This window comes from Lepisosteus oculatus, chromosome 8 (genome assembly GCF_040954835.1).
Source record: "Lepisosteus oculatus isolate fLepOcu1 chromosome 8, fLepOcu1.hap2, whole genome shotgun sequence".
NCBI lineage: Eukaryota > Metazoa > Chordata > Actinopteri > Semionotiformes > Lepisosteidae > Lepisosteus > Lepisosteus oculatus.
The window spans coordinates 50,343,177-50,366,446 of NC_090703.1; the positions used below are offsets into that span (position 1 = coordinate 50,343,177).

Consider the following 23,270-nt stretch of genomic DNA (forward strand, 5'->3'; position numbering starts at 1 on the left):
CCCTCCACCAGCACCAGTGTGCAGCCCCACCTGGAAAATGCGCTGGCCAGTACTCTGCCCACACACCAGCTCTCAGTGGGGAGGAGAGCAGAGTGATAAAGCCAGTTCAGAGATGGGGATTACTATGAGGCCATGACTGGTAAAGGCCAGGGGGTGGAGAGTTTGGCCAGGACGCCGGGGTTACACCCCTACTCTTTTCGAGAAACGCCCTGGGATTTTTAATGACTACAGAGTCAGGACCTCAGTTTTATGTCACATTCAAAGAACGGGGCCTTTGTACAGTGTAGTGTCCTCATCACTATACTGGGGCATTAGGACCCACACAAACTGCAGGGTGAGCGCCCCCTACTAGTCTCATTAACACCTTTTCCAGCAATAAACCTTAGTTTTTCCCAGGACTCTTCCATCCAGGTACTGACCAGGCTCACACCTGCTGGGCTTCAGTGGGCTGCCAGCTGTGAGCTGCAGGGCAATATGGCTGCTGGCTCTTGAATACTGCTGCTTGACTGAACTATGCACCACCTGGCACAGTGACAGTATCCAGCTGTCCAGGAGGTGTTGGGCTGGGGATGCTGATATTTTGGATAGCGAGTGCATACATATTTAAATCCAGCATCTCTTTCTTTTGAGCGTTCAGCTTGTTTAACCTTTTTTCTCTGGTTGTGAAAGAGGTGGCCGAGGTGGATGGACACCCCAAATAAGAAGCAGGTGCAATCAGGAAAGAAAATGCACAGAAGAGCACGAACTGCTCCAGCCCCTTGGTACCTGGTGTGGACTCGATGCTCTTCGGGAGGTAAAAAAAAAAGCTAAAATTCTTCTTTAAATGTACAGTATGTAACAAAAACAGGAAAACGTAATTTTTCAAATATTTATTGAATGACACAAAAAACTAGAATACAGACTCTCACTCTTTTCTTTCAAGGGAACATCTATTTACAGTATATAACATACCCTTGACACCCATTTTTTAAGTATTAAAAAGGTTTTACGGCTTTTATAGTAAAGATGTAGACTGTCACATGCCCATTTCATTTTAGTCTGTTTTTTTTAAGCATCACTTTAAAATGTGCAGCTTTAAAAATAAAACAAGTGGGATCCAAATGACAAAACATTTCCAACTTTGAAGAGGCCCTAGCTTTGCAGAAACTGAAATACAGTGCCCATTTTCAGTAATGGCTAGGAGGATGGTGATTTCTAGAATGCAGAAGGAATGTCTGAAGATCACAAGCAGCTCTATCAACAGTGCTCTTCAAAACCTTTATTTCTGCTTTATGGCATCTAACCCAATTGTTAAAATCTAGAGAATACACAGTCCATCTTTTCTGGTGGATTTATATGCAAGCATCTCTTCACTCAAAGGCTTGCTGCTGGCGTTTCGGGAAGGACTGTATCTGTGCGATGCGTTTTCCTCAAGTGTTCTGTGTTGTCTTGGCACGGGTCTCTCGTTAAAAGAACGCACAGAAGTCTTCCAGGATATTTCTCTGACATACGCGTTTTGCATATCCACAAGCTACCTTTTCTGTGTGATGTTTTTGGCACCATCTTTGTTTACAGCTGCGGAATCTGAGATGCAGGACAGCTCTGGGAAGAACCATGCATTCCTAGATTGCTGGAAATTCAAGTTCTATAGAGAGTATTCTTAGTGTCTAAAATTTAGGTGAAGCCTGGTCCAGTAAATACACTACAAATTCAACTTGCAGGGGAGATTTTTTATAAATTGTCCAAAGGTAAAGTAGTGATCACATTCTGAAGATATAACCTGCCTTACCACAGCTTCAGTAAAAGAAATCTTGGGATATCCGGAGTCTAACGTGTAAATCATTAGTAGTGCTAGCAAAAATGCAACCGCGACCAAGTTACATAGTATTTTAACACTAGGACAGTCTGATCTTTTCACCCACGTATATTCACAGTTACATTATCCAATGAGACACAACACACAGTATTGAAGGTGTCTTTACTGCCAAGGAATGATGAATAACTTGCGTAAAGTTTTTGGTTTTCCTGAGATTTTATAAACAGAAACTTGTCACGACTTTAGAATTAAAGAGACTTTTGCGTCCTGAACAAAACACAGATTAACAAATCTTAGCTACCAAATGGCATGGGTAAACCACTGAACTTCCAAGAATAAGTTTTTGCTATACCTTTTCCTCCAGAGACTAAATGTGAAAAGGATATAACGGATGCATCATAACTGGCCTCTGCACTTATTCTGAAAACCTATTTAGAATTTTTATTGCTACTACTGATCCAAAATTAAATTGGGAACCACTTCAAATGTACTCAAACAACCAAGTAATAACATCCCCCCCAAAAAAACACAGATTAAAACACATGAATCCTTCCTTAACAATGATTTTCTTCACTATATTTATAGAAACAAAGCAAGAGATCTGAAGTTTAAAGAACTTCTGTTCAGTAAATAGAGCAATGTGTCACATCCTCATCTGGTTCAACGCTCGGCTCTTCTTGCTCTTGTGATCTGAAGGCATGCACTTTTGCAACAGCAGTCAAAAGATTGCATTACACTTCCTATGGGCTGTAGCAGTAATTTTAGCAGTTCTGCTTCCTAATGGTGACACGCATAATTCAAACAGGGCAATTTTCTTTCACTTTTGAAAACCAAAGCTTAAGAGTCAAGTTAAATTGAAGAAACTCCAGCAAAGAGCCACTGCAAAATGACAATGCAGAGTCTAAACATCTGGACATCACACAGGTCTTTTTGCATCAGCACAAAAGGAGCAGCTCATAAAGCCGCTGAGTGTGCCTTGAAAACTGTAACAACCTACAGCTAACAGCAAGTTTCAAAAGCTTAAAAAATAACCTGAAGTCAGAATCAGGCAATCTGCTTTGGACAAACAAAAAAAAACAGATCTTTCTGCTTTTACAGACTTGGGTTCCGGGAATACACAATTAAGAATAAAACAAAACAAAATATTTGAACGCTTTTGTTGTTTAATCTGTTGTAGCAATAAAAAAAATATATTAATGAACTCAAATGTAGACAGCAGTCAGGTCCTGCATATTGTACACCAGTAACCTCACAGCTATCACAAATAAATGGTTCTATCAGTCCACTTGCTAACATACAGTGGACTGCAGTGAGCACTTTATTCAGCCTATAGAACCCTGTGGGACTAAACTGCACTATCAGTGTTATAATTCTAAAATCCCAAAGAATCTGTGAAATAATAAAGATAAGGACTTTTAAATACAGCCCTGGGTAATGAACAGCGTTTAGGCAAAAAAAACACACGTGAACATTAATGAGGAAAAGCACATATACTTTAACTTTTTTAACAGCTCTTATATTTAAAACAGACCTGTTTTTGTAAATGCAGAGTTCGGGTCTTACTTTGTTCTTTAAATCTCAGAAAAAAGAACAACTTCTAGACAGTTTTGCATATACACACAAAAACTTTAAAATGTCGAAATGGAAATCCAACATCCAAAAAAAGTTTTAATATGCATGAATAAGTAACCATGTTTAGCAGCATCAAAAAAATCCAATACAGGTGAAGTGCTGTCTTTTTTGGCACCTTACTCTTCGAAATAGTTTATCCTCTTTAACTACAATTTCTTCTCTTGCTCTTGTGACTGTACTGGAAAAATGCAGTGATCTTCAGAATTCTTTGCAGTCAAAACTAAGATCTGAAAAAGGAAAAATCATTCTGCTCTGGAAAACGTATGGACTTGGCGAGAAAAGGGTAAAAAACGGTAGAATGAAATTGCTTTGTCAGCATCTGTCTGCCCGATTACAAACGGGTACCTAAAACTGTGCTGGCTGAACCAACAGGCTTTAGTTTACTGGGCTTTCATACAGAATCTGTGTCGAAAGTCTCCTGCATGGGGCAAACACAGCGAAAGAAAAGTAAAAAGTGATTTAAAAAAGGAAAAAAAAAAGAACTAGGATGCCATAAACATATAATGGACAAAATGTAAGTTTCAAAATAAATACTGTTTTCTTTTATAAAAGCAATTTAATATACTCATCCAAACCCCATGTTTTGTCTCGTTATCCACGGTGACCTTTGCTTCTCATTGACCAGCATTCTGAAAATGGATAATATTCTCTTTAATGGGCATGCAGTCCGCAGGAAAACAGTCCCCAGAGCACGTTGTGTTTAACAGGGGCCACATCCATTCTGTTGTCGGTCGCTGGGTTCAACAGGGTGATAGTGACGTCCACTGGAGCCTGGGATACGAGGCCAAGTGCTCAGAGCAGCTGACAGCGCGCGAAATCTCCTCTACGCCACGTAGTTGTACTGGTTGGGGTTCTCCTTGTCACGTTCCATATAGTCCCTGTCAATTAGCGACTCTATTCTCTTCTTCAAGTCAGCCGGCTGAAAAAAACGGAGGCGAAGGAGATTAGCGAGGTGCAGAGCAATACTCTAATCGGCTTTCTTCCTCCTGTTTAGATTTGAGACTTTCTCTTTGGAACTGCTGATTCTGTACGACTTGGCTCTGCAGCCGTGCCACATGCTTCAACAAGTCTGATATACTGCACTGCAATAAACGCTTCAGATAAAGGGTGACAATACTGGCGTCTACAGCACTATATCATTCAAGGCTCTGTTTTGGTAAAAAAACAACAACTAGTGCAGTATCACAGACTGACCAACAGCATTCGCATAAACAAAAAGTCTGCAGTTAAGTAGAGGTTTTTACTACAATTTAAGGAAAAGGGAGAAAATTACTACATTATGGCAGCATACTAACCTTGACTGGGAATTTGAGCTGGTTATACACCTCTGACACCAGTAGGTTGTGGCTCAGGGTCTTCCTCATCTTCATTATCCTGACGATGGCAGCATCGATCTGGTACTGCCGGTCCTGGAATACTCTCTCTGTAGTGCTGGCTTGTTCCTCCACCTAACAACAAATAAATAACACCAATAACTGTATTGCTTTTTCCATATGCCTCCAATAACAACTCTGTGATTTTTAAAAAACGTTCCAATGCTCCAAATTAGCATTTTATCACACGAACGTTCTCAAAAAAGGATTACTGGTAAAAGAAAATCTTGGAAAACAGGACTTTTACATAAAAAATTGCTAATATTTTTTTTTCGCAGTAATTGTGAGGGTTATAGAGTGGAGATGAAAAACATGACTAAATGTTTGAAATAACATATATTACTAATCATAAAGTGATTGGCTTCTTCACGTAATTAGCATCAACGTGACTACAGCCGTTGAATGAGCTACTCGGAAGGGAAAACAAATCCCTGTAAACAGCAGACGCGTCCGTCAGTTCAGCGCTGCTTCCTTTTCCCTCACGGGCCCGTGAAACCGCGTACCGTCTCTTTCATCTGGATCTGGTTGATCTTTATCCGGAAGAGCTTGTGCCTGAAGTCGTCGTTGCAGGTGAACTTGTCTCCGTCCTCCACGTCCTTGCTCTTGGGGGTCTTGGTGAGGACTCTGGCCTTGCCGCAGGCCAGGGACTGCAGTGTCCGCCGCAGCTCGCTGTCCTCTGCGCGGGACGCAACACAATTCTTGGCATTCGGTTCGCAGACTCGGAGAGAGAGAACCTCCCCGCAGCGGCCGCGGCCCGACTGAAACCCGGCTCTCGGAGAGCCGCGAGCAGAGACCGTGGGGGACGCAGCTCTTTGAACACTCCGAGAAGAAGAGAAAATCACCAGGAAACACGCGAGGCCCTCCAGGAACGGAGATCGAGTACCCTGGCCAAGAGCGCTCACGAGCAAATGCATTTGTGACCTGTATTTTAGGTGGTTGCACGGGCTTTTCTTGGGCAGTAAAACCTATTTGCCCCTTTTCATATTTGCTTACAGAAATTACTTGGGAAACGTCTACCTACAGGCAAAAACAAAGCCGAGAGAATAACCTGCTTCTTCAAACATTCAGGGTCACAGCTTCATACAAACCTACCATTTTCACAAGGAAACTCTGTCAAAGGACAGAAAGCCCTTTGGAAATACCTAGGTTAACACACTACACTTCTCCAGCCAATAAAACAGTGACAATGCTACAGTTAGCAGGTGAATCAATCATCTCCAGATCACAAGGCTGCTGTAGATTCTTTTTCATGGTGTACTGGATAGTAAAACACTTTTGTAGACAATTCCACTCATTTCGACTACTTATGACTGTCAGCTCCCAATCTGAGTCCAAAGGTCTTTCCTACTCTTTATTATGAACCTCACAATGTGACACAAAGTAGAAAATAAAGGAGCTTATTTTCATGCCAAACTGAAGCCGTTTTATCCTAGGAAATTGGATACGGTTCACACCAATTCCATTTTTGTAATGGAAAAAAAGGAGGAAAAAGCAAAGTTTGGCTGCAATCCCCTCGCACAGCTGAAAAAAAAAAACATTACAAACCTATTCCAGTTGCCTGCTTAATATCTTCCAAACTGAACTCCTCTCCTTCGTTGAACATAAGTAACACCAACGTCTGGAACAGTGAAACCTGCAGCTCTTTTTTACCCTGGGGATGGGGGAGGAAGAAACAAAACAAAAACCGCAGAATGATTAGAAATAAAGAGTCTGAGCTGCAGCTGAAGAACCGATTAACCAAGCCAGGCTTCAGCTGGTTTTACAGAAGACATACTGTACAGGCTCAAATCTCACCACTGCACTGTACCAGACGTTAACAGAAAAGTCTACAGAAGAATTGATTTCTGGAATTTGACTGTAGGACATTCAGCAGATTCTCAATGCTCACTCCGTTATGGTAATTAAGAGGATTACCTCCTTAAATTCAGCTTTTAGTACACAGTGTCCTAATGTGGACTGCCACTGAAGTTTCCTCCCGCTGTGCTTCCCAAGGTAAAATGTCTTAAAGATCTCCTGCAGTTTGACCATCTAGAGAGAAAGGAGAGGACGCCGTTACCGACACGCGGTCCGCACCGTGACTCGTCGAGCTGCTCGCCCTCTAGAGAGGGAGCCCCTGCGCGGGCAGATGCCTGGTACACTCGCAGACGGAAGGGTGAAGAAATTCACGCGAACTGACGAGGGAGCCCGCGCGGCCGAGCTCCACCAGCCTCCGATCTGCCCACCAGCTCGCAGTGGAGTCAACGCACCGGCCCGCCGACGGCATAACCCCTCCTGCCGAGGGTCCAAGGAGCCAGCAGTGTGCGAGAAAGACAAGTGGGTCGCCGCGTGGCTAGGGCAGTGGGGAGTGTCCGCTGGCTTTGTTCTCCACACGCAGCACAGGAGCTCAAGATGCAACAGCTCGGCCGTGGAACCACTTTCAGACTGGATCGGCATAAGATAGAAACGGAGATTCCAAAAAACCCCAATAATAAACGTTTGACAGATAGTCACCATCAGCACTGACCTCTGGGGGCAGGTGAACTTCCATAGGCACGTAGGTTGGCCAATAGCCCATTGTTAAAATATTCACTGTCAGTTCAATGTTACCAGGTATGTTTTGACATTGCATATACTGTTGAGGAAAAGAAAGAAATATCTATGAAAATATAAAACAAACACATCGCGCAACCACGTGGACTAACTTTCGAATTCTGAAATTAGCATTGTGACGTGTTCTCTTACAAATGATCGCGCTAATGAACAACGTTCTACGTAGGAATACCGAAATGATTAACCTCTTGAAGATGGAAAACTACCCATTTAAACTAAAATATCGGAAAAAGGAAAAAGCCTCCTGAAAAGCAAAACTGTCACCCAGTCCTGTGCCGAGGGGGTCTTGCAGAACGACGAACGAGACGGAATAAACGCACTACAGATCAGCTCGGTTCCACGTGGCTCAGGGACCCGCGAGGACGAGGCTGCCAGAGCAGGATTACCTGCTTGAACTGCACCATGATGTCCTTCGAAAGTTCCATGTCCTTGAACATCCCTTCCAGTTTACTGGTGAAGGCAGCGCCGCACTCTGGTGGAGGGGGGGAAAAACAAAAACGCATTCAGAAAGGCGAGACAGGGAAGAGCATCAGTTTCACAGAGATTTCGATTTCAGATGAACCAACAGACACCGCGCCGAGAAGCAGACCGACCCTAAACCCTCTCTGGCTCACTGCCGTTGCCGCGCAAGTCTCTCTTGGTGGGTGGGATTGCAGAAAGCCCGCCCGCACGCGGGGCCTAACCAGCACCCAGGAAGACGGGTGCGACTGACCGTGTTTGAGCTTGGACAGCATGGACTTCTCCGCGTCCACAGAAGCACTCTTCCCCACCAGCAAGCGCTTCGCTAGGTCCTTCTTGTAGAAGGCCTCAAATACGTCTTTGCCTGGAAAGAAACGGGATGCTCAGAAATATTAATAATAAAAACAATAACGGTCTATAACAAAAAAACAAAATCAATGAAATGATGAATGGAGATAATCCAGGAATATGTTCTTACCCCTGGGAAACCAAAATAATCTAAGGTTATCTAAGGAAAAGATTACTCTACAAAGCACTTCATTTAATAAAAATTATAATTCTGGCTGTACTGAAAAAAGTGTTATTAGAAACACCTAGAGCTTGAAGACGTTACCATAAATGAACCTGAAGATGATCATTATTTTGTCCAACATTTTTTCCAATTCCTCGTCTGTAGCCTCCTTGTTTCCCGCTCGGAGCTTCGAATCCACATATTTAGCTGTAAAACGGAAAATTAAACTGCAGCAAACTCAAAGGACTGTTTTGCAGTTTCCACCTAAGCAAACCGAGACCAAGACCTACCGATAAGCTCAGCTGGTTTGTTGGGCCTCTTATTGATAAAGGTTTCAAATGCTTCCTTCATGGCGTTGACAAACTTCTCATTCTTCAGGAAGCAGATGTCGATGATGTGATCCACCTTGTCTTTGAAATCCAACAGCTCCTGGACCATCGTCTTGTCCTTCTCGGGGTTGATGACGATTGTGCTTCCGAAGGCCTGCGAAAAGGGACAATGAATTCCTGGACAGTTCCCAAGCCAAGCCTTCCCACCTGCGAGGACTGTCCGCTCAAAGTGCGTGTACTTCTTCTGAAGTGTACTACAGTACTACAGCTTAGACCTGAGGCCGGAGCCAGAGCCGGAGCCGGAGACGGACCCGGCAGGCTCAGGGTGCGATAGAGGACTAAACCCTGACTGGACACCCCCCCCCCCCACTGCAGGTCACACTCACACTTATACTGGGGCAATTAAGAAAAGGCCAATTAACCTGGTCAGCATGTGGGAGGAAGAAAACCCACACAAACATGGAGAGAACATGCAGATAATGCACAAAAGGGGCTCCAGTGTGGAGCACCATGATTCTTAAGATGAACAGTGTGACAAAGTCATTGCTTTCTCCCCCATCTTACTTTAATCCACTGTTCCAAGTGTTCTCCCTTTCTAGAAACGACAAACTGACTGGAATCTAGAAACCAAAACCGGCAACGAGGGCCCAAATGGCCTGCGCGCCCTTTGACCCCGTGCTCCTAAGAGGGGCCAGACGTTGTAAGAAAGCCGCCACAGCAGACAGCAGGAGTGCCGCGCGGGCAGCCCTGCAGCAGACCTTGATGTACTCGATCCAGTGCTGCAGCAGGACCTGCACGCCTCCGCGCACCCGGCTGAAGAGCTGGTAGAGCAGCGACAGGTCCTGGATCCGATTCTCGTCCAGGAGGTGGTTCAGGCCTGGTGGGAACACGGGGAGGGGCAGGAAACAAAACGCTGCTTTAAAACCCAGAGGATTTTCTTTCCGACACAGGGGGGGTCTTGTTCCTCCCAGCCGGGAAGTCCTGATTTAACAAAGTTTTCAAATGAGAGTTTCCCCCCCTGCAATTGGATGCAACCTCCCACGACACCCCTTTCTGCATTGAAACACACAGTAGCTGGACAATAAGACATCATTTCATTAATTTAGAAAAGAGGCATACCTTTCTGAAGGGTGGCTGTTAGATGTTCACCTAGTAGCTGCTTTTCCACAGTGGCTATAAGGGGTTTTCTAGAAAAACAGAAGAGAGGACTTCATACAGAGGGGCAAGACCACAAGTCACCCATGTAGCTGCTTCCTGTCTCTGTGCCCCCCAAGAAGAAACGAGTCTTGCTTCTCTCCTCTACCTCCAATAACACACAAAGAGGAAGGCCAAAAAGTGAAAATCAAAGCTGGGGGGAAGATAGCATCATCTGTGCTTCGTTTCTAATCCACTGCTTAACCAAGACATCTCTGCCTTTTATCAGTCAATTCATACATTCCTTGTAATTTATAATAAATTGTAAAATAATTTAAACGAGTCCTGCATGTGGATGTCAATGATGTTAAGGTCTAATAAAGAACGTTTTAATACTAAGACCCTAAGAAGACAAGATTCTTTAATGGCAGGAATACGCAGCCAACAAAACTCATCAATATATTTTGAGCATATCTTCGTGACATTATGAATATTTTGCCATGTACAATGTCGCAAAAAGAAAGCAGTCCGAGTTCACACCAGTGATAATGAAGAACAGTTTGTACCTTGACAGCTTGTTAAAATTTTATCTCCTGAGATTCCACCTGAACTTCAGGAGGTAAGCCGGGACTTACTGTGTGCTCTGGTCTAAATACGTGATAACTCTGTCCGCCTCCTCTTCTAAACGCTTATTTACATGGTGAAGGTACTCGGGGACCTGAAACGAGAAAGCTCAGTCCTCAGCAAGACCACAGCCCACCCATGTAGCTTCTTCCTGTCTGTGTCCCCCGAAAAAGAAACGAGTCCTGCTTCTCGCCAAGACCTCCGATGACAAAGAGTAGCGACAGAGGATTTTCTTTTTCTTAAATTTACTACTAAAGTACAAAAACAGTTTTGATTCACTGAGAACTTCATTTATTCCCCCAACTCTGACTGTTTATCTCCATCGCAGCACCATCAGCCATAATATCGTGTTCAAAAACCCCTCTATCTGTAGACGGTGAAGCTGAAGACGGACCTGGCAGGCTCAGGGTGCGATGGAGGACTAAACCCTGGCTGGACCTCACTCCACTGCAAGCTTGGGCATGTGTGAGGAAGCCCGAACAGCACAGAAAACCCACACTGACATGGAGGGACCCAGCACCGAAGGCAAGCCAATCTGGAGCACCAAGATCTTCTTAGAAAAGTCAGATTCACAGCACGACACAGTAATTGCTTTCTCCCTGTCCTACTTTAATCAACAGATCTTTAACCCCCGAAGCAAACGCAAGTAGGCAGCTACGCCGATGACCAGGGATTGACCTTCTCAATAATCACATATCCATCCAAAATAAATACCCAGCAAATCCACGGGTCTTTCCTTGTATCCACACATGCTGGCCACCCGCAGAACCTCTGACCGTGATAAATCAGGACAGCTGCTATGAATCTGGAACTACAGGATCAGCCCTCTCTCAAAATACCCCGAAGCCAATAGTGCGTTTTTTTTTTTATTTGGTAGCCTTATTTAATAAACTTACAGTCTATGTATAAATCCTCTTTATAAAAAAAGAAGCAAGAGTAAAGCAAGGTCACCGATACCCAACAGTCACAGCAGGTTTCATTTTGAATCATCACCACTGCATTAAACAAAAAGGCTAAAAAACAGAATGCATTAAATGTTTTAATGGTTTTATAAAACAATCTGGGACACGCATAAAAGCAATTAGAAAAAGCTACATGTAAACAGAGTTGAAGAGTTCGCGTCCCTTAAAAAAGTGCAAGTTACCTCTCTTTCTTGCATCAGTCTCTGTCCTTCAGCAGCATACAGGCGGTTAGTCTCTTCCAAAAACCGCTGCTCAAATGAGTCTTGATAAATCTGTTACAGAACAAAAGGTATGCCAGTTCATGTGAAATGGGTATAAGCTGAAGGCATAGCTAAAAGAAATCAGCCATACTTCGGTTAGTGCAACTATAAAAACAGACTTAATAGGTTATTTTCAAATCTACAGATTTATTCCCTGCAGTGTAAAATAAATGTTTTCTTTTCTTCTGCAAAAATAATTAAGTCTGCAGTAAATTAGGAATATACAAAATGACGGCACAAAACTCAGTCGTAAATCCTTTAAGTGGTTTTTCATAGTTGCATCAAAGGCATTTTTAATTTTGAAATGGTCTCTTCTGGTAGATTTGAATATAATGAAGAAACGGTGTCATTTTAAAGAGCTGTTTTTTTTTAAATGAGGAAGATTTTAAGACGATGAGAATTCCTAGGATTTCAGTCTTGCAGAAGACTTGCCTGCAAATCCGACAGCATGCTCAGGAGGCTCCGAAGCAAACTCCGGTCGATGGCCTCCCCATTTCGCTCTCTCTCAATCAACAGCAGGATGCCATCGATCGTCTTGTTCTGGACCTTCTGATCACTAATTATGTAGGACCTGAACAGCTCCAGACCCATATCCCTGGAACAACATGGAGCCAAAGTTCAGCAAAGATCAAACGGACCAGGAAACTGCTAAAAGGGAATTTATCCTTTTCACAGCTGTTAAGCCTGACACAACACATTATTGATAATTTCTATTGACTTTTGTCTTATTCACAAGAGCGTAGGAGTAAACTGCAATGCAATTTATAAAAACAAAAACGAATAAGTTGTCTGCAGTTTCAACCACTTTCCTGCTGAATACAAGACAAGGGAAGAGAGTCAATCCTCTATGAAAATTAACGACTTTTCAAGAAATTCTGGACATTCAAGAAAAAAACATAAAAGGCTTCAATTTCTATCAAGGTAAAGATCAAGACACTTAAAAATGTCAGACGGGGACAGATTTAAATCCTTGGTTTAAAACACTGAAATGCTCATTGCTAACAAAATGTTTTTCTTATACAGTATAAACATTTTGTTGGAGAAAGATCAGAGGGTAATCTGAACAAGAATACTGAATACTTATTCTGTTTTAATGGCAAAATGATTAAGAATACACTACTTAACATGTTCCAGACAAAAAAAAAGTTAATTAAGATAACTTACCAGATGGATGGCAGCATTGAATTTTGTAAAACATATGTTCGATCCAGAAATAGGAATATACTTCTAATCATGATCTGTAAAAAACAATTATTAACATTGGCAAAGGCTAAAAATAAGGAAGTGTCTTGTTCAATAAGTGACAACAATACTGTATACATTTCAACATCCTTTGCATGCATTTTTCAATATGCAAACCACTGGGAAATTCATGACTTAACAGTAGAACAACGTGATATCTTTGAAGACGTACTGAGGGGTTTATTAAACTTTACACAACTGCATATTCAAAATTAGTCAAATTATGAATCACTGCGTTATATAACCGTTGATGTCTGCAGCTAGCAAAGGCAGAGATCTTCCTTGGTTTAATGTGTCAGTCTTACCATTTGTCTGCAGTGATCCTGCCAGCACTTGTCGATCTTCTTTAGGAAGAGGACGCTGTCCAGAGCATCCGTGCACGGCTGAGTTAAGGAAGGGATCTTGGTCGAGGACATCCTTAGAGACACTATAGAGCTAGAATGCTTATATTATCTGACAGCATGATTAACAGCATAGCAAAGCATGGTGCAGTACCTCCAGGAGTACTTGAAGACAACCCATTTATTATAAAATATCCATGAAATGATCCAGGGAAAAATGTTTCAGGGATGTCGCTGGATGTCACTAATTTAAAACTACGGCAAGAGTAGTAACCATTCTGAAACATATTAAACGATTCAATTCCGGCATAAAAAAATAAAATTTTATGCTCAACCAAATCTTTGCAAATTCTTTTTACCGTTCATAAACACTTTGCCTCCAAGGAGAAGGAGAGGTACTTTCATAAGTGTACAGTGATAAAATTGACTCTTCAGTGAAAGAAAAAAAAAGTTAAGAGGGCAATCTTGCCCATTGTAAAGGATATTCTCTGAACTGATGAATCTGTGCCTTAATGTGGTCTTCACACACTACCCTCAACTGCTTATAAAGATTTGCAGAAATTTTATGGGAGCAGAGATTTTCAACAGCCTGAATTAGAGAAAAACAGTTAAAAAAACATTTTAAAAATCCACCCCAGTTCAAATGTGCAGCACATCAAACAGAAGTCTAATATTGGCTCATTACATAATTCATTCAAAACCCATTGGTGGCAAATATTACAATAAAATGAACAGGACTTTGAAAGCACAACAGGAAGTCACTGGATAAAACTAGATAAAACTCTCATGAAATAAACCAAATCAAACCATCAAAAAACTACATTAGCCTAAAATTAATGTCTGAACCTACAAAACTGATGCAGTCCCCTAAGCAACGAAAAAACCCATTTCACTCACATTATTGGTGAGCATACAAAAAGCACTCTATGAAACAAATTTAATCATGCATTCACACAGCTTTCGCAGTAAGTTATTTTGAGTATATACAGTTTACACATTTATATCTTGCAGTGGTGAGATTTCTTGAGGTCACATTCTCAGATAAAATGGATATAAGCAGCACTTAAATTCAGAATTTGGCAGCTAGTACCCTAAAGAGGTCATAGGCAAGTGATCACATCACTCCTATTCTGGAGCCGTGCACAGGTTGCCTGTCACATTTCAAGTCGATTTTAAAATCTGTCTGCTTTCGTTCAAGGCTTTAGGTTATGGCTCCTCCTTATCTAGCAAACATGGTATCGATTTCTTTGCTCAGGTGACTCTGTCTCACTGTGTTCCCACAGCTCATCTACACTTTTATGATCAACAAACTTTTTTGTTGCTATGCTCCAGGGCAGCTTGGAACATCATCCTAGCAGAAATCAGGACTTTGGGTGCTTGTAGAATGTCTTTTTCGCACGATGGTTTTATCCTCTACATTTTTGTTTTTTTCTACTGTGATATGAGCTTTTTATACAACCTACAGCCTGTTATCACTGAATATGGTGCCCTTCACTTTATTATTGAATATGGTGTCTTTAAAAGCAAACCATCTCATTTCATAATAATTCACAAGTCAACTGCACAGTAACACCATACTCTGTACATAAGCAATCCTATGAATTTAAAAGTCTCTAATCCAAAAAACATGCACACAACCATTCCATGAAACAAAAACTTACTAAAAATGCATTAAGGGCTACAAAACAGCCTCTTCCCATCAGCAATTCCAGTTTCAAAATACAAGCCATTTCATTCAACAGAATGATTACACATCCAACTTCAGTAGATTATATAAAAAGCAACAGTCCTGTATCCCATGTATAAATTCAGTAAAAACACCAAAGATGTCTGCATTCTCAATGGACAGTGAATAGGTCACAGTGAAAGCCGAAAACAATTTGCTCTTTAATCTATAACATCCACAACCCCTTTACTTGTACTACTGATGTGCTAGACGACAGCAACTGGCTGCAGTTTTATGTTAATTTCCTGTTTAATTGGGGCAATCTGATTATGCTGGTCCCGATCAAGGGCAGCCAGACCCCAGCAGTTACCAGCGATTAGTGTTAATGCTCTAAGAAATGGAATCAAAGGAAACAGTTTACCGACACGCTTGCAGCCAGGAGAACAGACATGAATTAAACCCAGTCGTTCGAATGACACAAAGCCTCGGGCTTCCTTGCACAACCAGCCCGCAGCAGGAATGGACAAAGTCTGTTTGTCATACCTGGTAGAGCTCCTCTAGGTTATACTTGATTGAAGTGCTGTTCTGAATGGCCTCCACTGCCCCCTTCAGTTTCTGCCAGGTTTCGTTGGTATAGTTTTCTGGCAATTTGGGCTTTTCTGCAAAAGAGGAGGATCGCAATGGAGAGGTTTCTTGAGGTCAGTGTGCGGGGTGGTGCTGGGGTGCTCGCCATTCATTTACAGCTCCCCAACACGTGGCCTCGCAGAATGAGGTGAGTGCAAGTAAATGACAACAGCGGCAACACGCCTAACAGGCATACAGCATGTGGAACAGAGCCCCAGAGCTCAATTCTCCGCTAAAGGGAAAGACAACGATACAGACTGTGATCTTGAAAAAGCAGGAGAGGACTTGAAAAATAGTGCACGTTACCTGCCTGTTTCATTAATATGGCTACAGACACCCACAGAGCTGTACTGTAGTGAATTCTGTACGAGTCTGTAGTAGTTTCACTGAGGCAAGTCTGCCATGACTGACAGCGTTAAGAACGAGCCATTTAAAAGGCTAGGGAGCCCCGTGCTCACTCTACTCAGGTTCCTACAACTATGCTTTACAACGTTAGAGTAAAGGCTGCCTATCTGGCATCAACAGAAGGCTTTCATAGGAACAAACATCTGAGCAAAACACCTCTGAGGTTTTACACAGGTAATCGAACCTTCACAACACTGGAGCAGTAGCAGCCCAAACCTGTTTAAATCTGCCGATGCTCTTAATTACACCACGACCAACGGACGCATTTAGAGAGGAGAAACACTTAAAAGATCTAAATAACACCTCAGTACGTAAGACGGGTGATGATTAAATGCCGTAATTTAAACTTCCACCGACTTTGAGCCAAGCACCGCTCGTCATCGCACGGTTCGGCCTGGGGGAGAGGGGGCAGCGAGTTGGCAGCGGCCGGCGTGCAGGAAGGTTACCTTTGAAGTTCTTGATCACTAGTTTCTTGGCAGCTCCGGGTTTACTGTTGGAGAAGGTGGCGGAACCGGTCGAGGTTTTGGTCAGTCCGTTAGCGTGGTGTCCGACCCCGGCGGCCAGAAAGGCGTTTTTTGCCTTGTTACTGGACGATGCAGATGATGAAGATGACTCCTCAGCCATTTTCACATTCAGCCCAATGAAATCCACGGAGTCCTCGAACCTCAGTTTCTTTTGTATGTGGTGAGAGGTGGGAGACCCGGAGGAGCAGGACGCACTGATGTTTTTGGGAGGAGACGAAGACAGGGAATCAAAGTCTTCCTTTTCGGAGCTGTTTATTTTTCTCTTTTTGGACGTTGAATTATTGCTGCTACCGTTATTACCATCAGAAGCTGCTGGTCTAACCTCCTGAGCTGGCGGTGGGGGATTAGGGGTAGATAAACCTGTTGGAAACATGAAAAAAATTACAAAATCAAATAGCCAGTCTGTTAATCCTAAGAGCCTTCAGGTTTGACGTTGACGCTCCGTGTGTCTTTGAGCTTCGACTCCTCTTATTTCACACGTTCTCGTCTCTTTTTAATTGAAAACAGACAATAAAATGAGACTACTGCTCCACTCTTAGATCCTCTTTCTTGTTATTGGCAAAAAAAAAGATGGCTGGAAACTACTTCCTCCGGGGCGCACTTGAACTCCACGGACTGAAAAACGTTTTTAACCCCATGGTCGAGTTTTCTGCCACAGAAGCCTAGACTATCCCTGGAGACTGTAGTATTCTCGAGATTAATGTGCCCCACATCTGAATACCAACTTATAATCAAGTATAACCATAGCTTGACCTACCGGAAGTACTTCCGTCTTTCATCGCAAGCATCGGGGGAAAAGTGGCCACTTGTATTCTGGACTTTAGCCCCCAGGTGGCGCCCTGACAGTCTGAACTAGTTGAAGTTTCGATTCAAGTTTTCTTTTTAAGAGAAAAAAAAACACCTTCGGGTTAGTATTATATTTTAAAAGCTATTATTTGATCACGTTTAATCTAAAAAAGAAAAGGTTACAAGTTAATGTACATAACCATTATGACGTGGAACATGAACTTAATTGCATAACCAGAGAGGTTAGGGCTAGGTTAAATAACTCAGCTACCCAAATATATATATATATCTTAGCTACCCCTGATTCATCTTTACTCAGTAAGGTTTCGTTATAATAAAAGTCTTTATTATAAGGAAGAAATATTAATAAAAAAATTGTATAGTCCTTATTTCATTCCTTTTTCTGCTGCTATTCAATACCAAGACACGTTTCGCACATCCATTCATTATAAAAACAGTCTTGGCAAGATTATTCCTGGGAGGTGTCGCAGACTCGAAGAAATGCGGATCCCTTTCCGGAAGGACAGGGTGTTAAAGAGAGACTGCTCTTTTTGAGAGGGTGCCAGCCTATCGCCTGACACAAACACGCTGTGATCGCTAAGAGAAACCAGTAAGCTGGACTGAAGGATTTTAAAAGGTGGGAGGAAACCGGCGTTGTCGAAGAAATCCAGGCACAGGAGGAACATGTAAACTTCACACAGGAGGTGCACAAGGCCGGAACCAAACCCAGAGAAAAATGTTAAATGTGTCTTAAACCTCATTTCACGCTTCTGCTTGTGTCGAATATGTACTGGATTTGGCATGTAAAGGCAAACATTCCTTGTTTTTGTAATTGTAATTATGACGTTGAAGCAGAAATGACACCACATTTGAACCATATGATAGGCGAAAAGATAGTCCGTGGGTAAGGCACAAATGGAGAACAGGACAAAGAGAGGTTGGTTACTATCATTAGATAAGTGCAAATTAGTTCTCAGCAACACAATGAGCAGACCAACCACACAACTTCTCAATAGCATGTTGTTTACCAGATAAAAAAAAAAATCATTTTTGAAAAGTATTTACATAAATAAAATACAGGGTATACATGCTAGACGCTTTTGTCCAGTGTACTTAGTTTGCTCTTAGCTCTGCGACCGGAGCTGCTATAACGTAGGTTGTATTATAGTTTGATTAGTTGTGTATGTATTTTGTAATGTTTCAGTCTTTGATTAATTATACAGGATTCATCCAGACATTTTCCTGCAAGGCAGGATACAGACCGGACTGGACCCCAGTGCATCGCATCGCCGACGGAAGACACTTTAAATAAGTGTCAGACAGCATGTCTTCGGGCTACTGAAACCAAACAAACGCACTCACTAATAGCCAAGGGGTTGATAACATAAAGACTTCAACACAAACGACTCCCACGGCGGGATCCAACTCTGGACAAGAGGTGTGAGACAGGAACACATGCCCTAAAAGGAAATCCCTCTAGAAACCGAAACTGAACTCTATGGTAGAAGCCGGGTGCCGTAAACCGATCGACGCTGTCGCGCAGTCGTAGCTCTTCTGCTGTAAAAATCGTGAAGAGCTTGTGTGTGCGGTACACTGAGAACAAGCGTGGAGACTGAATTATACTTACATGATTTACTGAAGACTGCGTGCCCAGGAGCTTCAGTTAGAATTCGCTTATTCAGCAGGGGTGACGACCGAGGATGTTTAAAAAGTTGGGTGTTTTGTTTCTTTGGCAGTGATTTGTCTGTGTCTCAATTTGCAGCCGTTGGTCTGAGCCAGTGACGTCCAGAAACATTTTAATAATAGTCTCTATGCCTTTCAAGTGTTCTTTTTTTAAAATACTGTCTTGCACCTATGTAGTGTTTTTAAAAATATGTAAAAGTCTTCTGTCTATGCGCTGTTACGTGTTACATTGTAGTAGATTTTCTTGAATTACATATGTTTTTGTGTTATGATGAGACTAAATCTTTTCTCGCATTTCAAAGCACGGGAGTTTCTAAGGAAGACAGTATATTTTGTTTAAATCCATTTTATCTCAGCTTTCTATTACCGTCATACAGGATTCTTGTTTTCTTAAAACGAAATAAGACTTTAATGTTACATAGATCCAACTCTCCAAGCTAGGCTACCCCGGGACTTGAGAAGGTGCGGTTTGCCCTCCTGATGTAGAGCCACTTACCCCCATATTTTACCGCACAGCTTTGAACCCCTCTTTGTAATCTCATTCCAGGTTTGACGAGAAGGAAAATGTTTCCAATTGCATACAGCTGAAGACGTCTGTCATCAAAGGCATAAAGAACCAGCTGTTGGAGCAGTTTCCTGACATCGATTCATGGCTTAATCAGATCATGCCGAAAAAAGATCCTGTCAAAATCGTCCGATGGTAATCCGCATACCTGAGAACCCCTGTGTTCATTGTGGTCTAATTCTCTCTAGAACCAGCAGATTTGGGCATCTTAGCTAACATGGGGAAGAGATAAAGAAACAGGTTTTACCACCTTTTAGATTAAGATTGGCTGTCTGTGACTTCTGTAATATATCTGTCTTAGACTGACAACGCCTGATAAGCAGAAAGCCTAGTTGCCTTCTGCTGTTTTGAAAGGGAACTGAAAGTTTGCTTAAGGATCATGCAGGGAAGGCTTCAGAAGGCAAAGAGGTATTGCTTACTGCAGGTTAGCACATCTGCAAACCCAATAAAGGCATGCGGGTTTTCTTTTAATTGCTCACACTCTGACGGGTCTGTGGACTTGGCAGTTATGTGCCCAGCCCAGTTCTCTCTCAGGGTGTCTGTGAGGCTGCAGGCCCCCTGCCCCATGGCACTCCCTGCCCCGACACAGCCAGCTGCAGGAGCTCTCTTGCCAGCGTGAAGGCAGACTCGCAGGCCTGAGAACCGAGCAGGCTGTGAGCAGTTGGAAGAGAGCGCCGTAGGGGCGCCGTGGACCCGGCCGCACCAGTGCGGATCGATGAGGGGACGCTTTGTGGGGTGCAGCTGCGTGAACTTGGTGTTTCGATCGTTTGCAGCCACGAGCACATTGAAATCCTGACTGTGAACGGGGAGCTGCTGTTCTTCAGGCAGAGAGAGGGCCCGTTCTACCCCACACTGAGACTGCTTCATAAATGTAAGCTCTTGGCTGCTCCTTTTCTCACGGCTTCAGAGGAAAACGGCCGGTGTTGTTTGTTTGTAATGTGATAGCAGAGCAGTTCCAGAGCTGTATGTAGGGTGAGAAGACTGAAGATTTGAACGTGGCTCTTAATTCTGCATTTTCAGTCAGTCTGCTCTTTCATGACTTTTTTGTGATCTTTAAGTGTTCCTGACAGTGATGCGTTTCCTACTTGTTCTCTTCATTCCTTCCTGTTTCGTCTTTATATCCAATGTTGTTTCTATTTAATATAAGTATTTCATGGGTGGCATGGTGGCGCAGTGGTTGGAATTTATGGGTAGCATCACAGCGCTGGGCCCTGGTGGGAGTACGCGTCTGCGTTTGTGTCTGTGAGTGCCCTGAGATGGACTGGCGTCCTGCCCAGGCTGTATCCTGCCCAGCAGTCATGGCTGGCTGGGATAGGCTCTGGCTCCCCCACCACCCTGAATTGGAAGAAGCAGTTCGAAAATGAATGGATAAATAATATTGAATGAAATGGTCTATAGTCAGTTAATCTCATGGTAGCAAACAAGATCCATAGTTTGTTTTTCTCATCCTTCATCAAATTACATATTTGACTGCTGGGTGGAGGATATTAACCTGAGTGCTTTTGTGTTTACCTTGCTCTCTTAGATCCCTTTATTCTTCCACACCAGCAAGTAGATAAAGGAGCCATTAAATTTGTCCTGAGCGGAGCCAACATCATGTGCCCAGGGCTGACGTCCCCTGGAGCCAAGCTGTACCCTGCAGAAGCTGACAAGGTAGTTGTATCCTTGGAGTGTTGTGTCCTACATAATGGAAATAGTGCCCGATCAGAAAGAAGGGGCCTGTATTCCCACCTGTCCCTGACTGTGCCCTTGGCCCGGCACTCTGTGGCGGATCCTTGAAGCCAGTACAGGACATAGACCCGGGGGTTTGCAGAGTGAGCGAACAGTGATGGCAAACCACTCGAGGCTCCAACACCACCAACCTCCTGGACAAAGTACATAGCTAGAGCACAACGGGAGCAGACTGGAATCCCTGCTTTGTTTCAGCTCACAAATTTATCAGGAGGATAAAAATGCTTAAAAGTTGCCAATATAAAAACTCTTACATATCCAGTCCTGTAAACCTTGAGCTTAACTTCTCATACATCTGTTATTCGGATCACCACTTATTCTTGTGTGTTTTTTATATTTATTCTGATTCTTTATTGGGGTGTTTTTTATGGATATACACAATTTTGACAGAAGAAAAGGAGACGGTTTTGTAAAGCCAGAAGTTAGTGTAATTATTATTTTTAGGTGTTCGACATCAATTGAAAGCACTTTTTTTTTGTTTTATTTTGTACATTGGCTACTGATTTACCAACATGTTCTTTCTAACCTGCCAGGCCAATCTCAGACAAGCGGGAAAACCTGTTTTTAGAATCCCTGCCTTGGTCACTTCAGGGTAGGGCATGAAAGAGCAAGAACAAAGCACAGCAGGTTAAAAAGGAATGCATCGTGGTGTAGCTTGTACCTGGTTACTGCAATGTCTGTGGTTTCCTTAAGTGAGGTATGTAGGCTATAATGGCAGAAGGAAAGCAACATGCCCTCTGTGTTGGAGTGATGAAAATGTCGGCTGATAACATGTAAGTACTCAACCTAATTCACTTACATTTAACCGAGATTTCATTGGAGTTTTCCTTGTATCCCAGTGGCATGCTTTTCGTAGGCTTCTCTGGGCCATGTTTTCCTATGAGATAACAATTACAGGATTCTGGGTTGCATACCAGATAGCTTCACCATCAGAAAACGAATACGAGGGCGCTCATGTGTGCGTGCAGGTGGGTGCCACTGCAGGTGCTCATTCATCCTGGTTGGAATGTGGTGTTTTAATTTTAACTGGATGAAGCAGCAACTCTTAAGACACCTCGTCTGAGGTGGAAGTCGACCAGTCAGGTATTAACCCCATGGTTGCTCGCTGTTGGAGCGAGCACAGGCAACAGCAGGCTAGGGTCTACAGGCAGACGTGCTGTGTGAGATCAGCTGGAATTTGAAAGGATTCTGCACCAGGAAGGCAGCAATTCCAGTAGTCGGGATCGCTGATCTCTTCCTCACAGTCGTTATTGCTTTGACATCTCACATTACACAAAGCAAGGGAGCATAAATGATAATCACGCCTACGTATTTTACAATAGTGCTGTCTGAGGTAGAGTGAAATACAGCTGTCCGTTTTAACTTGGAGTCTGAGTTAGTGACTCTGAAGCAAGTTTTGGAAAAAGTAAGAAACGCCGTATTTTCCTGACACTGCAAGTCCTAGATACTTAGTCTTTTATCTTCTTTTTTTCTAGTCTGTCTTGCCTCTGCATGTGTTGTGATTCTGTTTCGAAAAGCTGCATTTTTTCTTCTCTTTTCTCTGCAGTGAGAAAGTGAACAAGGGTATAGGGATTGAAAATATCCATTACCTTAACGACGGGCTGTGGCACATGAAGACATACAAGTGAAACTCACCTGTGGGCTGTGTGTTAGTGAACAGAGAGTGCCTGGAACACCAGAGGATGTCCTACAGTCCACGATGATGTACAGTCTATAGGGATGGATTGTTAAACCTTTGAAAAACCTTGCTTTCATGATGTTGCACAATAAAATAGCTTTGTATGCTTTTTCTCTTTTGAGGTGTTCTTCCATGCTCTACTTCTTTGTCAGGAAAGAGGGGCGATTATTGATGTGGATACCGTTTAAGGTTGCTTAAAATAAATGCAGTCTTGAGTTAATTATTTGCCAGACTCAGCTTTTACAAGGCTTATAGGACTTAACAATTGCCGTTGTGTGTTGTGTTGGTTAATTGTTGCAGTTACTGGAAACTTTAACTGACTGGCTTCAATTCAAATCAGAATGACTGAAATGAATT

At 42.8% G+C, this 23,270-nt stretch overlaps 2 protein-coding genes across 3 annotated transcripts; one reads left to right on the forward strand and one right to left on the reverse strand.

The window, feature by feature from the left end:
* Positions 1 to 854: 854 nt before the first annotated feature.
* Positions 855 to 17,066, reverse strand: cul4b (cullin 4B). Of its 2 annotated transcripts, XM_069193785.1 has the most exons (20): positions 16,393 to 17,066; positions 15,461 to 15,576; positions 13,737 to 13,840; positions 13,216 to 13,285; positions 12,833 to 12,906; positions 12,101 to 12,263; positions 11,591 to 11,680; positions 10,458 to 10,540; positions 9,808 to 9,875; positions 9,447 to 9,565; positions 8,650 to 8,842; positions 8,462 to 8,566; positions 8,102 to 8,212; positions 7,776 to 7,861; positions 7,304 to 7,411; positions 6,715 to 6,828; positions 6,346 to 6,451; positions 5,304 to 5,476; positions 4,723 to 4,875; positions 855 to 4,346 (listed from the first exon to the last, which is right to left on the reverse strand). In XM_069193785.1, exons 1-20 carry the CDS (start codon positions 16,841 to 16,843, stop codon positions 4,251 to 4,253), a joined length of 2,583 nt encoding a protein of 860 aa, XP_069049886.1. In that variant the 5' UTR covers positions 16,844 to 17,066; the 3' UTR covers positions 855 to 4,250. The 2 variants fall into 2 exon arrangements, with proteins under 2 accessions (XP_069049886.1, XP_069049885.1); XM_069193784.1 differs by lacking the exons at positions 13,737 to 13,840; positions 15,461 to 15,576; positions 16,393 to 17,066 and having other exon boundaries at positions 13,216 to 13,406.
* Positions 17,067 to 18,800: 1,734 nt separating this feature from the next.
* mcts1 (MCTS1 re-initiation and release factor) lies at positions 18,801 to 23,022 on the forward strand. The gene is made up of 6 exons (XM_006632904.3): positions 18,801 to 18,967; positions 19,487 to 19,639; positions 20,278 to 20,375; positions 21,030 to 21,163; positions 21,941 to 22,008; positions 22,782 to 23,022. Exons 1-6 carry the CDS (start codon positions 18,957 to 18,959, stop codon positions 22,861 to 22,863), a joined length of 546 nt encoding a protein of 181 aa, XP_006632967.1. The 5' UTR covers positions 18,801 to 18,956; the 3' UTR covers positions 22,864 to 23,022.
* Positions 23,023 to 23,270: the final 248 nt, after the last annotated feature.

Coding starts and splice junctions, on each gene's coding strand:
- cul4b (XM_069193785.1), bottom strand. CDS start 16,843: ATGTTTCCAACAGGTTTATCTACCCCTAATCCCCCACCGCCAGCTCAG. Junction 15,577..16,392: donor AGTGATCAAGAACTTCAAAG/GTAACCTTCCTG, acceptor CCTCTTTTGCAG/AAAAGCCCAAATTGCCAGAA. Junction 9,566..9,807: donor AACAGCCACCCTTCAGAAAG/GTATGCCTCTTT, acceptor TGTTCCCACCAG/GCCTGAACCACCTCCTGGAC.
- mcts1 (XM_006632904.3), top strand. Junction 19,640..20,277: donor CCTGTCAAAATCGTCCGATG/GTAATCCGCATA, acceptor GATCGTTTGCAG/CCACGAGCACATTGAAATCC. Junction 20,376..21,029: donor ACTGAGACTGCTTCATAAAT/GTAAGCTCTTGG, acceptor TTGCTCTCTTAG/ATCCCTTTATTCTTCCACAC.